The sequence below is a fragment of the Pongo pygmaeus genome, chromosome 7 (genome assembly GCF_028885625.2).
Source record: "Pongo pygmaeus isolate AG05252 chromosome 7, NHGRI_mPonPyg2-v2.0_pri, whole genome shotgun sequence".
Classification (NCBI taxonomy): Eukaryota; Metazoa; Chordata; class Mammalia; order Primates; family Hominidae; genus Pongo; species Pongo pygmaeus.
The window spans coordinates 3,602,156-3,619,250 of record NC_072380.2 but is presented as its reverse complement, the minus strand read 5'-3'; the positions used below and the strand labels follow the sequence as shown (position 1 = coordinate 3,619,250).

The window sequence follows — 17,095 nt, the reverse complement described above, 5'->3', positions numbered from 1 at the left end:
ATTTAGCAGTGAAAGATAAATTTTGACTGGAGTTGGTTGCACATGTCTGTAACCCCAACACTTTAGGAGGCCACGGTGCAAGTGTCACTTGAGCCAGGAGTTTGAGACCAGTCTGGGCAACATAGTGAGACTCCATCTCTACAAAAGATTTTTTTTTAATTATCTGGGCATGGTGGCACAAGCCTGTGCTACCAGCTATTAGGGAGGCTGAGATGGGAGTATCGCTTGATCCTGGGAGGTTGAGGCTGCAGTGATCCATGGTTGTGCCACTGCACTCCCACCTGGGCAACAGAGTGAGATCCTGACTCAAAACAAACAAACTAAACTTGCTATGATTACTGTTTTTTTTTATGCATAGTTTTAATCAAATGCTTCACGAGTTCCACATATACCCAGACATATTATTTTCTTCTTATGGAATCATTTAAAATATATGTGAGAAAATGTATATTTATATGTACACCTTTTAGCTGCAAATAATAGAATCACCTATTCAATGGATTTTTAAACTATAGTGAATAAGCTATAATAAATACAACAGAATGTTCAGAATTGTGATATTCCTCCTAAATTGGTTGATTTTCTGCCTCAACAATAAGGTAGCAGTTCCAGGTTCTTGACACATCTTTTCTGTTCCATACATGCTGTTGTCTCCATCCTTGGATTATAGGAAAATGGCACCAATAGTTCTACATTTGAAACCTGGACACAGAAATTTTCAGAGTAAAATAGATATGCATTTTATTAGCATCCTGTAATGTTTCCCAGAGGTACTCCTGTGGACTTCCCCTCACATCCCATTATACTGAATTGGGTCCCAAGCCCTCTGCTAAGCAAATTCCTGGGAAAAGAAAAAAAGAAATGCCTCAGTTTGATTGGACAAATTATATAGGATGAAATGAATGTTGAAGTGACAGCCACTCTATCCAATAAACAAATGAGTTCTTTACAAATTATTCTGTGATGGTGCAAGTCCCAACAGGAGAAAAGTTTTTCCACGAAATTCAAGAAATAAATCAGTGCATTTGAACAAAGAAACCATTGTGGGTTTTAGTTCAATGATAAACACTACAATGTTTAAAATATACGTAATGTTATTGAAAGTATCTTTTGTATAGAACTTAGTAAATATCATCTCTGTTGTCATCTATGGGAATGAGTGAAGACTTTCTTCTCTCTAAGTGTATGCATTTTTCTCATAATGCTATTTTTCTCATTATGCTGTTAATTGTGACCTGGCATAAAAGTAATCATAAAGAACAAACGAGATTTTTTATTACATTCTGACATCTTAAAAATGAGAGAAATAAAACCAAAGATTATCATCCTTTCACTGGAAAACACATCTTTGATTTTCGCCAATGAGAATATAAACATTTATTTGAATGTATTTAAGGTGTCTTAATTCCTTTGGAGATCACATTTTAAGTCATTATCATTAAAGAACTGAAAATGCCTAGAATAAATTTTTATCTGGGTATTTCCTCAATAACTATACAACATTTTAACAATGTTTCTGTCTATTACAGTGAGCCAAGGAGGTGTTGCATTGGTCTCTGACATGTGTCCAGATCCTGGGATTCCAGAAAATGGTAGAAGAGCAGGTTCTGACTTCAGGTAAGAGACACAATAGTGGTGGAAAAGAGCATGTTATTTTTAAGACATATATAATTTCAGCTTGCAGTTAAATTTAACTCTTTTGTTCTTTTGAGGTAAAGATAAAACTTCTCAATCATTATGCAACTATATTATTTGTAGAATTCTAAAACATATACTGAAAAATTCCAGGTACTCTAGAGTTGGCACCTTATGCTCTAGGAACCAATATTAATTAACTCTAAATGTGTGCAATCAAAATTTGTCTTCAGATATTTTGTTTTTTGTTTATAATCTGTTAGAATTTCTGTATTAGTCCCTTCTCACGCTGCTAATAAAGGCATACCGGAGAGTGGGTAATTTATAAAGGAAAGATGTTTAATTGACTCATAGTTCAGCATGGTTGAGGAGGTCTCAGGAAACTTACAATCACGGCAGAAGGGGGAGCAAACACATCCTTCTTCATATGGCGACAGGAAGGAGAAGAATGAGCAAAGTGGAGGAAAATCCCCTTAAAAAACCATCAGATCTCATGAGAACTCACTCACTATCATGAGAACAGCATGAGGGTAACTGACCCCATGATTCAATTGCCTCTCACCGGTCCCTCCCATGACATGTGGAGATTATGGGTGCTAGAGTTCAAGATGAGATTTGGTTGGGGACACAGCCAAACCATGTAAATGTCATATTCCAATTCTTTTAATGTTTAAAGATAGAAGGTAAAATATTTAATTATCTCCTCATAGTTATTTCATTAAAAAACTTTAGGAATGATGAATGTTAGTATCAGCCAGTAAAGTTTATTCAGAAAATGTGAATCATTTTACTAGGATTATGGTGAACTAGATACTGATTTTCTGTTGCTACATTATGAACACAGCAGTGATTATGATAGTCCTATTACTTTAGATTTTTGCACTTATTTCAGTGGGTTCAAGAAATGTAACATTTTCCATCTTACAAGATGGATACTATTATTAGAAGCAGCTGTAAAATAAAATAGTAAAGAGAAACGAGATATGTGTTTTTCCTTCTTACAATGTCACCATTTTTTAAAAAATTCAAAAAAAGGTTCAGAGAGCTAAGGCTACTGAAGTGGGCTACAAATGGAAGAAAAGTACTGCTACTATTAGAGAGGAAAGAAGGAATGTTTTTTAGTAAAATTGGAGTAACAACGGTAGTTTTAAAAGGAATAGAAAAATAAGAAAACTGTAGTGTGTCTATAATGAAGTTGGCAAAATGATATATTGTTTTACATGAAAAGCATACAAAGTATAGATGTGAAGAAATAGTGTGGGAATGAATATAGGTTAACTATTACACATCTTGACTAATATATTAAGAAGTTTGTGTTTTCGCTGAAATCCATTTGAGGCAGAGCTTGAGATGAAAATTCTTATTGAAGTGATTTATTGGAAAAGTGCTCTCTGGAGGAGGGGAGTACAGGAAGTGGAATAGAATTGGAGTAAAAAGCTAAGCAGAAAGATGCTTTTACTGAAGACTCAATTCAGTCTGTTTCCATGGGGAGTTCTGGGGCACAAATTGTACTGACAAGCAGGCCTCACCTTTTGTACCCACTTTCCTGCCTGTCAATCAATGGCTTCCTTCCTTTGGCTCAAGGAAGTTCTCCAGAGGAAGAGTTGGTTGTGAAGAGTTATTAGCAATGCAGTGAGTGTGGTGCGTGGATGCACCAGCTGGCAGCTAACAGAAGGATGCTGGTTTCCAGTATCATATTATAAAATAGCGGTCATTTGAAATCATTCAGGAATTTTATCTCTTATGAAAACAAAGCAACTAGATAAAATTGACTATTCTTCCAAGGACTCTCCATTCTATGTATTCCTTCCTTGTGTCAACAATCACCTCTTTCATGTCCCTCTTGTTGAGGAAAAATCTTCTTCCTGCTTCCCTTCCCTTTCCTTCTGTGCCCTTTTGTTAGAGTTGACAAAAGTGCGTCATCACGATGTGCTCACACATCTGTTTTCTCACCTGTCTTAAGCATCTCCAGAATGGAGAGTGTCTTATCTTTGCATCCTCAGTGACTAAAACTGTGCGTGGCACAAAGAAACTCATCTGTGTATCAAATGTACTTTGTGTATCAGGGGAACTGCCCATCTTGTATCCTGTCATCCCAGAAACCTAGAAACTTCTTTGGTCAATTTTGCAGAGCTGTATTTTAAAAACAAAACAAATTAACTCATATCTGAGAATACCAAATTCTTCAAATTGAATTTCATGTTTTAAAAAAAGTGACGGAGAAAATGCTTAAGCTTTAAAAGTTAACAGGGAAGTTGTGAATATTCAGGCCAATGTCTACTTAGCACATGGGCAATCATGAAAGTTTTAAACATATCCTAGGTGAGTAAGCCAATCTTTACTCCATTTCATTCTCAGATCAGACTTATTTCTGAAGAAGAGGTTTAAATTCAGGATGAACATTAACTCTGAGGGCTGTGTTGATCTGGCTCGGTGGGGGTAGGGAGAATCTAGGTTGTGCAGACGTGTGGCCTGTCAGGGATAGAATATAGATAAGGTTTCTGTAGAACCTTATCTCAGAAGAGAATTTCAATCTGTCACTTTCCTAGTTTTTTGGGAAATCACTATGTTGTTTATATGTCTCTATGTTTGTAGCAATAGCAATCAAATACCATAACACCTGGGAAAATGATTTGATTTGAAAGATTAAATTTTCTCTTAAATACACATGTAAAATGTTATTTGTATCATCTATGGTGTGTGTATGTGTATACGAATATATACATAACAGAGATAAGCTAGTTATAGTAGCTTTTTTGATAGATTTCCTAGAACTTTCTCCCTAGATGATTTTGTTATCTACAAATAAAAGGATTTTTAATTTTTGCTTTCCAATCTGATTTTTTTTATTTCTTTTTCTTGTTTGAATGCATTGGTTAGAAACTGTTTTACAAGATTGAATAGAAATGGTGAGACATCTCTGCCTTTATTCCTGAGCTTAGGTGGAAAGTGTTCTGGCTTTCATTATAATTATAACATTGCTTGTTGGTTTTTCATAGATGCCCTTTATCAGGTTGAGGAACTATCCTTCTATTTGTAATTTTTTGAGGTGTGTGTGTGTGTGTGTGTGTGTGTTTTAATCTGACATGAATTTGGAATTTTTTTCAAAAGCTTCTACATCTATTGAGATGACCATTTTTTGTTTGTATATTTTGTGAATATGAGGACTTAACTAATTTCCCAATGTTAAAAAAAAAACTCATATTCTGAAATAATATTAATTTGTAATGATGTATTTTTCTTTTTATGGATTGTTGAATTTGACTTGTTAAAATGTTGTTTAGTTTTTTACAGGTATGTTTATGAGTTATGATAGGCCGTAGTCTTACAAAGACTTTGTTGTTCCTGTCAGAGTAAAAATGTTCTCAAAATTAATTGAAAAATGTTCTGTCCTCTGGAATACCATAGAAGAGTTTGTGTATAATTGTTAATATTTCATTGCTAATAGTTTGGAATAATTCACCAGGGAAGCTACCTGGAATTGGAATTTTCTTACAAGTAGGTTTTTAATTACAGATTGAACTTTTTTTCTTCTTACAGGCTTATGTAGATTATCTACTCCTACTTCAGTGAGCTTTGATAGTGTGTATCTTTCAAGAAATTTTAAAATTTAATCTAAGTTGTCAAATTTGTTGGCTTAAAATTATTCTTATTTTTCTTTATTATCCTTTAAATGAGTAGTAATTTCACAGCTCAAATTCTTGATATTCGTATTTTTTTAAAAATCTTACTTGGTCCATCTGCCTATTAACATGTCAACATTATTGAACTTCTCAAAAAAACTACAGTTTACTTTTGTATGCTTTTCTGTATTGTTTAGTTTGTCTTCAATTTCATTGATTTCTGCTCTGACCTCTTATTAATTTATTTCCTCTGTTTACTATGGGCTCCATTTGTTCTTGTTTTTCTAGTCTCTTAAGGTTGAAGCTGAGATCAATGATTTAAGACCTTTATTCTTTCTAAATGTGGGTGTTTACTGCTATCAATTTTCCTCTAAGGAATGCTTTGGCTGCATCTCTTCAATTTTGATATGCTGTGTTTTCATTTTCATGCAGCTAGAATTACATTCTATTTTCCCTTGTGATTACTTTTTTGTTCCATGATTTATTTAAAAGTTTTCTATTTTGTTTCCACATACCTGGAAATTTTCCAAGGATCTGCATGGTTAGAGATTATGCTTTATAGGATCTGAACTTTAAAAAATGTTCTGATAATTGCTTTATGGGCAAGAATATGCTCTATCTTGGTAAATGTTCCATGACCACATGAAAATAACACATATTTTAGTGTTGTTGGGTGAAGTGTTCCATAAATGTCAGTTAGATCAAGTTGGCTGACAGTGTTGTTCAAGGCTTTGAGATCCTTACTAGTTTTCTTATCACTTGTCAGATCTGTGATTGAGAGAGATTTATCTAAATCATCTACTAAAATTGTGAATTTGTGTATTTCTCATTGCAGCTTTATCAGTTTTTGCTTCATGTATTTTGAAGCTCTGTTATTAGGTACACAAATGTTTAAAATTGCCATGTATTTTTGTTTGTTCAATACCTTTTATGTTATGAAATGACTTTCTTTATCCTGACTAACACTTTTTACTCTGAAACCAATTTTGTCTTACATTTGCATAGCCATTTTAGCTTTCTTTGAATTATTGTTAGTGTATAATATATGGATTGTTATATATGTTTCTATATTCAATCTGTTGCACAATATTGTTTTAATTAAATATTTTTAAAAATCCAGCTTTACATATAGCTGAAAAATAAATTAGTATTTTAAAATTCTTTTCAAATAACTGAGTATATTATTTGATACTATAACAAAAATTGGCAAATGATACCATCTTAAATTTTAGATGCAATTTGGAAATGGGGTTTTGAAAATAAACATTTTTTATTTTCTTACATCAAAATTTATTGGCTGAGCTTCTGTCCTAAATTAAATTTTTCTATATGCATGATTTTGTACCTCATACATTGGTCACTTGAAAATAATGATTCATCAAGTTATGAGTTCTTTCAAATATTTATGCATTGTCCTATACATTGTTTAAAAAAATACATTTGTTGATATTACCATGTATTTCATTAGGAAGATCTGTAAGCATTGAAAAACTGTCAAACTCGTGATGATAGGTACAAGCTTTTGAAAATTTTCTAATTTTCATTAGAAAATTACAAATGAAAATTACAATTTTATTTCTAATGAAAATTAGAAAACTTTAACTTTGTCATGGGCTCAAATTTTGTCAGTCATTTTCCTTGACGTAAAAGACTCATTCAATTTTTATAAATACCTGACAGATACTCAAATCTTAGCAGTGATAGTTGGTCTGTCATTCTTTAAACAAAGAGGAGTTCAATAGAAAACCAAGCAGCCAGCTCTACTCAAAACTCAAACAACTACATAGATGTTTGTTCCTCCAGAACTCCCTCAGGCTTTGCCATGCCCTTGTGTTACGATTTATTAAAACAATCATTTTCCCTGCTCCCTCAAGCCCTTTCTTAAGTGACACTGGACCTTTTCTCTCCTACTGCCTGGTGCTATTGCTTGATTGGTGCAAAATCACCATCAGTTTTTCACATCATTGTTTTTGCACTGTGAATGGAAATGGCAACTCAGTGAAAAAGGCACATAACACCTTAGAGTATTGTAAAATAATTTTGACCTCACAGACCTTCTAAAATTCCACCTTTCCAGGGATCTATGAGGCACACCTTAAAAAGAGATGCATTAAGTATGCAACCTGATTCTACTGAGCATAAAAATTATAACTGGAGTTAAGAGAAAGAACATATGAAGAAAGAAACGTTATAGTAAGATATTTGCTATGTTGCAACAAAAATTGAATTGAATTGAATGTCATCTATACTGGTAGTTTAGGATTGTGTAGTGATGTGAATCTGATGTATGTGACCTATATTTATATGTGTACATGACCTATATTTACTTACATATGTATATGACCTATTTATTTTATTTTTTACAGAGACAATTTGTCACTTGTCACTCGGCCTGGAGTATAGTAGTACGATCATAGCTCACTGTAACCTCGAACTCCAGGGCTCAAATGATCCTCCCACTTCGATCTCCTGTGTAGCTGGGAGTACAAGCATGAGCCACTGACTCAACTAATTTGTTAAAAGATTTTTGTAAAGGCAAGGTCTCCCTATGTTGCCTAGGCTGGTTTCTAACTCCTGGCCTCAAGCAGTCCTCCCTCCTTGACATTCATAATTGCTGGAATTACTGACACCGTTTCCAGCCTACAACTGATTTATTGATTATATCTTCTATTTATGTTCCATGGGGCAGTAAAACCCATTTGTATTCATACGGAATCTGCTGGACTATAGCCAAGTAAGGATGCCTTATGACACTTGGATGAAATGACACATGGTGAGCCTCTCATATAATCAGTTCATTACAAATGTTGATGTTTCAAAAGGAGGGAAGGCTGGGTGCCGTAGGCTGAGGTGGGTGGATCACAAGGTCAGGATTTCGAGACCAGCCTGGCCAACATGGTGAAACCCTGCCTCTACTAAAAATACAAAAATTAGCTGGGCATGTTGATGTGCACCTATAGTCCCAGCTACTTGGGAGGCTGAGGCAGGAGAATCATTTGAACCCAGGAGCCGAGATCGCACCACTTCACTTCAGCCTGGGGGACAGAGCAAGACTCTGTCTCAAAAAAAAAAAAAAAAAAAAAGGGGGAAGATACTTTTTAACAGTCTTTTCTTTTGAGACTCTCCTTAATGAAAGGTAATTCAGTTTTTTTTCTAAATTCTTATAATCAAAACTAATGGCTAGCATGTAATCCAAACTAACAACCAACATGGCCGAGATGGGTAGATGAGCTCATTTGCAGTGTAGCCCTTGTAAATATGTAACTTGGGGCTGTTTTTATTAAAAAGAGTTCACTTTTTTAGGTTGGTAAAATATTCCTCATCTGGTTTCATTTATAGTATTATTCTGGGTTCTTGAGAAATCCCTTTTTCATAGACAATCTGAATATTAATTTTATCAGTATCTATAAAATACCCAAAGAAAATAAAGCATAAAATACAAAGCTTGCTTGTTTGAATTCAAGTCAGTTTGGGGACAGTTTGTTGGTAGTATTTTTCAACATAGAACACTGTCTAAAAGACAAAGTGTATTCATTACAACTAAATATTTATCAGTAAGATTGATGGAAGTATTCAAATACCAATATCTGAGGGAGGGAGCTCGGATAGGTATTGAGAATTTATGGGTGGGTACTGGCATCTATTGTTCATCTATCTTTCTATGCTAACAGGATATGTAGCCTATGTCCAGGCAGATGTAATTATCCTCATTTTTATAAGTGGAAGCGTGGAAATTCAGAACGCTTACCTAACAAAGTGCTATATCTAGTCAGAGTCAGAGCTGGATCCTACTGATCTCAAAGCTTCTATTGACCTTGATAGTTTGTAACACAGATAATTATAATAAAAGTTTTTACACTCACTATGCAGGGCCACTGGAAAGGGGTGTGTAGTGTGCAGACTTCACAAAGTAGCAAATAAGGAGTCAAGGTATGGTTGAAATTTGTCCTTGAGCTCAGCGTTCCAAGCCATGCAGCTTAGCATGCATTGCATATGCTGAGCAGAAGGACACTCTTGCTGTAATTGATCACTGCAAGGGGTGTGTCATGTTGTAATTGGCACCACGGATAACGTAGACTAGCATTGGCCATGATGCACACTGCTAGACATTATGATTTTTTTTTTTTTTTTTGAGACAGAGTCTCACTCTGTTGCCCAGGCTGGAGTGCAGTGGCACGATGTCGTCTTACTGCAACCTCCACCTCTCAGGTTCAAGCAACTCTCCTGCCTCAGCCTCCTGAGTAGCTGGGATTACAGGCGTGTGCTACCATGCCCGGCTAATTTTTTTGCACTTTTAGTAGAGACGGGGTTTCACTATGTTGGCCAGGCTTGTCTCAAACTCCTGACCTCGTGATCCACCCACCTTGGCCTCCCAAAGTGCTGGGATTACAGGCATGAGCCACAGCGCCCAGCCATGTTTTTTTAATATATAATTTCAAATCCTTACTTGTATCCTTTTAAGAACATTTCAAAGATGCTGAAACTGAACTTAGGGAGCTCCCTGAATTCTCTGAAACTTGAGCTTCTCAACTGCTTTCATGTCCCTTTTATCTTTTCTTCCACAATGTGACCCCCTTCACGTCTGTCCATAAAGAGCTCCATGTGGCCACAGCCCTGATTCTGCATGAGCTGCAATATCTGTCCTGACACTACCTTCTCTGCAGGTGGCACCTGCCCACCTTCAGTGTCCTGTCTTTCTTCCTTTACTTTTATTTTTTATTTTTTATTTTTTTTTTTTGAGATGGCGTCTTGCCCTGTTGCCCAGGCTGGAGTACAGTGGCATGATCTTGGCTCACTGCAACCTCCACTTTCCGGGTTCAAACAATTCTCCTGCCTCAGCCTCCTGAGTAGCTGGGATTACAGGCACATACCACCAGATCTGGCTAATTATTTTGTGTTTTTAGTAGAGACAGGGTTTTCCCATGTTGGCCAGGCTGGTCTTGAACTCCTGACCTCAAGTGATCCACCTGCCTTGGCCTCCCAAAGTGCTGGGATTACAGGCATGAGCCACTGTGCCCGGCCACTTCCTTTACTTCTTAGTCATGTTCTTCCTCAAGTATCGTCTCCTTTCTGCCACACCAACACCACCCATGCTGATTCTTCTCAGTTGAGAGTCTTTCCACAAAGGAGTATTGCCAGCTAATGGAGAAACAGAGGAGAGGCTTTAATAGGCAAAACTGACTGATACGGGAATAGTTCTCCCTATAATTTTTTGTTCTTTTTGTAAATAGAATATCCAGTCATACACTGCCTAACAATGGACTGCATATATGATGGTTTTCCCTTAAGATTTTAATGGAGCTGAAAGATTTCCGTTGCCTGCTGATCTCCTAGCCCTGCTCCCTTCCAGCACAGAGCAGTACTCACGTTTGTGGAAATCTTGATGTAAGACAGATGTACTGTGCTGCCAGTCACAGAAAAGGCTAGCACATACTTGATAATGAGAATCAATGACTGTCTTACTAGTTCATGCATTTACAATGGTATACTTTCTACTCTTATTTTAGAGTGTACTCCGTCTGCTTATAAAAAACACAAAAGTTAACTGTAAACAGCCCCAGGCAGGTCCTTCAGGTGGTATCCAGAAGAAGGAATTGTGATCATTGGACATGACAGCTTCATTCATGTGTGTCCTTGCCCCTGAAGACCTTCCAGTGGGACAAGCTGTGGAGGTGGAAAACAGTGATATTAATGATCCTGACGTTGTGCAGGCTTAGGCTAGTGCCTATGTTCATGTTTTAGTTTATAACAAAAAGGTTTAAAAAGTAAAAACAACAATAGAAAAAAGCTTGTGAAATAAAAATATTAAGAAAAAACACTTTTGTACAGCTGTACTATGTGTTTGTGTCTTAAACTGAGTATTATTACAAAAGACTCACAAGTTAAAAACTGTAACACGGTAAGCCAGGCACGGCGGCTCACGCCTGTAATCCCAGCACTTTGAGAGGCTGAGGTGGGCAAATCATGAGGTCAAGAGATCGAGACCATCCTGGCTAACCCGGTGAAACCCCATCTCTACTAAAAATAGAAAAAAAATGAGCCGGGCGTGGTGGCAGGTGCCTATAGTCCCAGCTTCTTGGGAGGCTGAGACAGGAGAATCGCTTGAACCCAGGAAGTGGAGGTTGCAGTGAGCAGAGATCACACCACTGTACTCCAGCCTGGGGACCCAGTGAGACTCTGTCTCAAAAAAAAAAAAAAATTGTAACGAAGTAAAAATGTTACAGTATGTTAAGTTTAATTTATTAATGAAGAAAGAAAAACATTAATAAATTTATTGTGGCCCAAGGATACAGTGTTTCTAAGGTCTACAGGAGTGTACAGTCATGTCCTAGGCCCTCACATTCACTCACCACTTACTCACTGACTCACACAGAGCAACTTGTACCCTGCCAGCTCCATTCATAGGGAGTACGCCATATGAATGAGACATCTTCTGTCTTTCATACCGTATCTTTTCTGCTCCTTTTCTATGTTTAGATATACTTAGATATACAAACACTTACCATTGTGTTCAATTGCCTACAATACTCAGTATAGTAACATGCCCTATGGGTTCATAGCCTGGGAGCACGAGGCTGTATCATGAAGCCCAGGTGTGTATCAGGCTACACCATCTGGGTGTGTGGAAGGGCCCTCTATGATGTTCGCACAACCACCAAGTTGCCTAACAATGCATTTCTCACACTGCATCCTGTCCTTAAAAGACAAGTGACTCCAGCTTGGCCCATCTCTGTCCTCCCCCAGCCACACGGTTGGCTTCTCTCTGCAGAACAAGGGGCTCTTTACTCCCAGCTTCATGTCATCTCACGATTTCAATGTTTCCCAGCATCTTTGAGTTTCACACACGTATTTATGTTACTAACATCTCATTACAATCATGTGGTTTTGTAGGAAAGGGGAGAGGCCTTACTGATTTGATTTTATATGACCAGACCCCACACAAGGCAGAAGCCTCCTCTGTTGAATGGATTAAATTGAGGCTAATAAGCCAGTCTCTAGGGATATATGGACATAACTTCATTAATATTCTGCTAAACCAATTAAGTTAACCACTGCTCATGGGAGAATAGATTAACAATTAAAAATAGAGTCATAACCTAGGCTCTAAAGGGAATTTGGGGGTCGAAAGAGTGATATTTATGACTTAAAAACTAAATAGTTAATTTATGTCTTTGGTATGTGCATGTTACTATTCATGCTAATAACATCTGTTCTTTGTCTTAGCATATTTTTATCTCAAGGATACCATGTTTATTTTTCATTCTATTTTGAAATATGCTTTATGAATTACGTGTCATCAAAGTAACAGGAGAAACTGAAGTACATTAAGAAAAAAAAATTACATAATAAGAAGCAGAAACAAATCCATAGCCCATGTGTTTTGACAAACAACTGCTCATTTCTAGTTTCCACATTTAGTTATCTTAATTTCTTGTAGCATATTGATAATTTTATTTATAGTTATTATAGTATTGCTGCAGTGGTTTTATTATTTCTCCATTGTAGGTCAACTACAGTGAGAGCAGAGGCACCTGTTTCTTGTTACATGAAAATGTAAAGAATTGTACTTTTAGACTGTGTAGAAACCAGGGAGTAAATCTGGTGTTCTTTTCAGTAAGAATTGCTTTCAGCCGGGCGCGGTGGCTCATGCCTGTAATCCCAGCACTCTGGGAGGCCGAGGCGGGTGGATCACAAGGTCAGGAGTTCGAGACCAGCCTAGTCAAAACAGGGAAACCCTGTTTCTACTAAAAATACAAAAATTAGCCAGGCATGGTGGCATGCGCCTGTAGTCCCAGCTACTCAGGAGGCTGAGACAGGAGAATCACTTGAACCTGGGAGGCTGAGATTGCAGTAAGCCGAGATGGCACTACTGCACTCCAGCAGTGACTCCTCAAAAGAAAAAATAAAAGAACTGCTTTCTATTAAGTTGTGTTATTGAATCATTTTTTAAATGATGAAGAAATGAGGGAAACCACAGGCACATTATAAGTTTTATTATGAAAAGTGTCAAACAAGCCCAAGCCCAAAAGCAGGTGAACACAGAGCATGGAGGTAGCTAGAGCCCCCTATTCTCTTCATCAAGAGAGAAATGCTATCACGTTGATGCCCTTGGATACCACAAGCAACGAAACTGCACACTCAGGTTATGCCCATGTGTCCAAGGTCACTGATGTTATAATGTTTCTCTCCTGTTGGAGAGAATAGTGGAGAGATATCTAGGGACCTCTAGCTATTCCCCTCCTGTATTTCCACCTGCTTTTTGGCTCCTTTGATTCTTTTTCTTGCTTACTATTTGATTTGTCATCATTCATATGCTTTATAGACTTCATATACTTATGAAGTTAGAGCAGATGCCTACACTGATATCTCGGTTGGTATCCTATGTGATATTGGCTCTCCTCTTTAGCACGTTTTCATTTCTATGATCCTTCTTGTGTTTTCCATGATATGTTGACATATTCTGTCCTCTCAGCAATGCTAAGAGATCTGTTATATACTGAGCAGAGAAAATCCAGATCTTACGATTCGGAGCGTCACCCCCTGAGGTACCTGTTCCGTGCTACTTCCTGGCCACACTATCTGAAATGGACCTTTGGTCCCCACAGCCTCCCTCCCTCTGGCCTTTCCTTTCACTTTCCAGCACTGACCAGCCAGAAATTCTATGCACATCTATGCTTCCAATTTGATTTGACTAAGCATAATTCAAATCTTTGAAGAGAGAAGAACTTTGTTTTATTCACTATCATGTTTCCAGTGTTCAGTATAGAGCTTGCCTCGAAGAAAGCATTCAGCCATTATTCACTAAGTTATTTAATTTTACTTTTATATCAGGAATGCATTTACATTTACAGGTTGTAAGGCAACAATAAATATTGATTCTGTATGCAAAATTTTGATTTACAGGTAAACTTGTAAGAATATAATTATTCCCAATAAAAAAGCTGCTGTTTCTTGCATCATACACTATATTAAGCACTAAGCCCTGGCCGTTTGCTAGATCATTTATGTACAACTAGAAGAAAAAATGGAAAATATGGACATAATTGGATTATGATTGTTATTCCTTCTTCCCATCAACTAAAAAATTTAGTTTACTAATAGACGAAACGTTTGTAAGGTTAGAATCGAGCCCATATATCAGGGGTTTTTTTAAGAAAATTTGGAAACTATAATGAATACAAGAGGGAATTTTAAAAACATTCAAGTTTGGTTTCTTGTTGGAAAAAGTTCCCCCTTTTGTGACATAATCTCTTTCCACTCCATGTCCCTAAGTGGAAGACAAAGAACTGTCTTTTATTTTTTGAAACTCAAGCATGATCTTATTTCTTGAACCAGTGTTCGTTTCTGTAAGTGATTTTTACTCTCTTGCCTAGTGGAGAAAACAGTACGGTGAAGGAGGACAAAGTGGGATTGAGCACTCAGTCCAGGTTTATCATATAAAAAAAGCAGGCTTCGGCTCTCAGGCCCTTCCTGACATGCTGTATTTGAGCCTGCTGCACCTAAGTCCCCTGCCATTGTCCAAAGGGTTTTTACAACTTAAAAAACATTTTAAGGAACATAACATATTCCTATGCCTGTAACTGAAGGCAGGCAGGTAGCTTTTGAAGGAGGATTCATGGTTACTAGGAAACTGAAGTAGAGTAAGAAAAATATTTGCCAATGATTACTGCTCTTTCAAAGAGCATCAACTGCATTTTCTAAGAACTACTTAAGAAATACCACAACCAATAATATCCCATTGATACTCCTTGAAGCCTTTATGTCCCTTTGAAAAATGACATACTCTGAATGTTTCAGATCATATTTGTGTGACTAAACTTGCTTCTGATAAGCAAGTCACCAAATAGGGCTGGTGGAATATCCTCCCTCTCTCTTCCACGGTCTTTTCAATATCTGTAGTAGAGAAGTAATTTTTTCATCAAAATAAAATACATATTTAAATAGTCTTCTGAGAAAATAGGCGATTGTTACTTAAGCCTATATTAATTTGTTAGCTTCAAAATGCAAAAAATAGTTGATGAATTGTCAACAAAAGCCCAGTTTGTCATGATCATCAGATATGACATCTCGGGGATTATTTGAATATAAATGTTCATCAAAATGACCTTCTGTAACACTTTTTCTGTGTTTGTGTGTGTGTGTGTGTTTAATTCTTCATCTGTAAAAGAATGGGTTGAAATAGGAGATGTGATTATTTCTTCCATACATTACAGTTATAACACCCTGTGACTCTTAGCAATGTGTTTGCCATATTCTACTTTAGAATAAGACTGCAGAAATTTCATGGCTCTGTTCAGGAGTGTCACCAACCTTTGAGGCTAAAGAAAATCTGTGAGATCATCATCAGTGATATGCAAGAGTTTAGGAACTACATTAAAGAGGTGAACGTTCAATGACCAACCAGTGCATTGATTTTGGGACCATTCCCCCGCTCCCTAATTTTTCTAATTCCTTTAAAATCTCTTCAGAATCTCAGGTGATTCATTTTGCTTTCCTCTATGCCTCCACCAGAAATTTGTTGAAGGAAAGAAGAGAGTTAGTGTTCATTGATCTGCCCTAGAGAGAAAGTGATCTGGTTTTCCTGGGGGCTCTAAACTGTGCAATTAAACACACTCCAGTTACCCTGAAGGTTCTGGTTTAATTGGTGAGGAAGATGGACCAGTCATGAGGATTTTTAAAGAGAATGTTTAATTGTGATAAAATACACATAATATAAAATTTAGCATCCTGACCATTTCAAGTGTACAGTTCAATGGTATTAACACATTCACATGGTTGTGCAACCATGACCACCATCCGTCTCCAGAATTCTTTTTATCCTGCAAAACTGAAACTCCATGCCCATAAAGCCATAACTTCCCATCCTCCCCTACCCACGTCTCCCGGCAGCCACCATTGTACTTCCTGTTCCTGTGAACGTGATCACTATAGACAGAATGTCCTATAACACTCTCTCTCTAGGGCAGATCTGTGAACACTAACTCTCTCCTTTCCTTCAACACATTTCTGGTGAAGACACAGGGGGAAACAAAATGAATCACTTGAGATTCTGAAGAGTTTTTAAACGAAGTGGAAAAATTAGGGAGCAGGGAGATTGGTCCCCAAATCAATGCACTGGTTGTTATTCAGTGTTCACTGCTTTAATATTGTTCCTATAGTTGGTAACTCTTCTGCATATTACCAGTGATTTCACAGGCTTCCTTTAGCCTTAAAGTTTGTTGACGCCACTGAACAGAGCCATGAAAATTTTGCAGAATCTTATTCTAAAGTAAATTATGGTGACTAGTGTAGGTAACTCAGTGTTCGGACTTTTATAAGCACCTCCTGTGATTCTGATGTGCAAGCGAGGTTGGTAACCATTGGCCTGCCTGGTGTATGTCATCCATGATAGAAGATTAGAGACAGGTGACTAAACACAGATGGGCTTGCTTTTGAAAACCTGTTTGATAGCATAAACATCATCTGACAAGGTATATGGAAACCTCATTATTGGAAAACACTTTCAGTATCTGCTGTCTTCTACAGCTCCTATATGTCTGCAGAAGCTGGAAGAATAAGGGCAGCTGATTTTTTTCCCCACAGCAAAAATGCTACCAAACCTTGGCCTCCATCAAATAATGTTCTGGGAAAAATAATAAAGATGTGAGGCCAATGAGCAGCTCCCATGAACAGGAATCCCACGGACACAATGATGCAGCGCTGGTGGATCTCAGAAGCCAGAGGCAAACCTACATCTAGCAGCGATATACAGGAGTCAGGGAGGTTTCTAGCATGTATGACCTGGTATCAAGCTTGCTGCCACGATATCATGGGGGATGAATGAAAAATGTCCAATC

At 37.1% G+C, this 17,095-nt stretch overlaps 1 protein-coding gene across 1 annotated transcript in view; it reads left to right on the top strand.

Moving 5' to 3' along the window:
• CSMD1 (CUB and Sushi multiple domains 1) overlaps positions 1–17,095 on the top strand; it is a 2,090,911-nt gene that overhangs the window by 1,384,055 nt on the left and 689,761 nt on the right. The window contains exon 8 of the mRNA XM_054498773.1: positions 1,530–1,617. Within this exon, the coding sequence (XP_054354748.1) occupies positions 1,530–1,617 (88 nt within the window). The remainder of the gene's footprint in view (positions 1–1,529; positions 1,618–17,095) is intronic.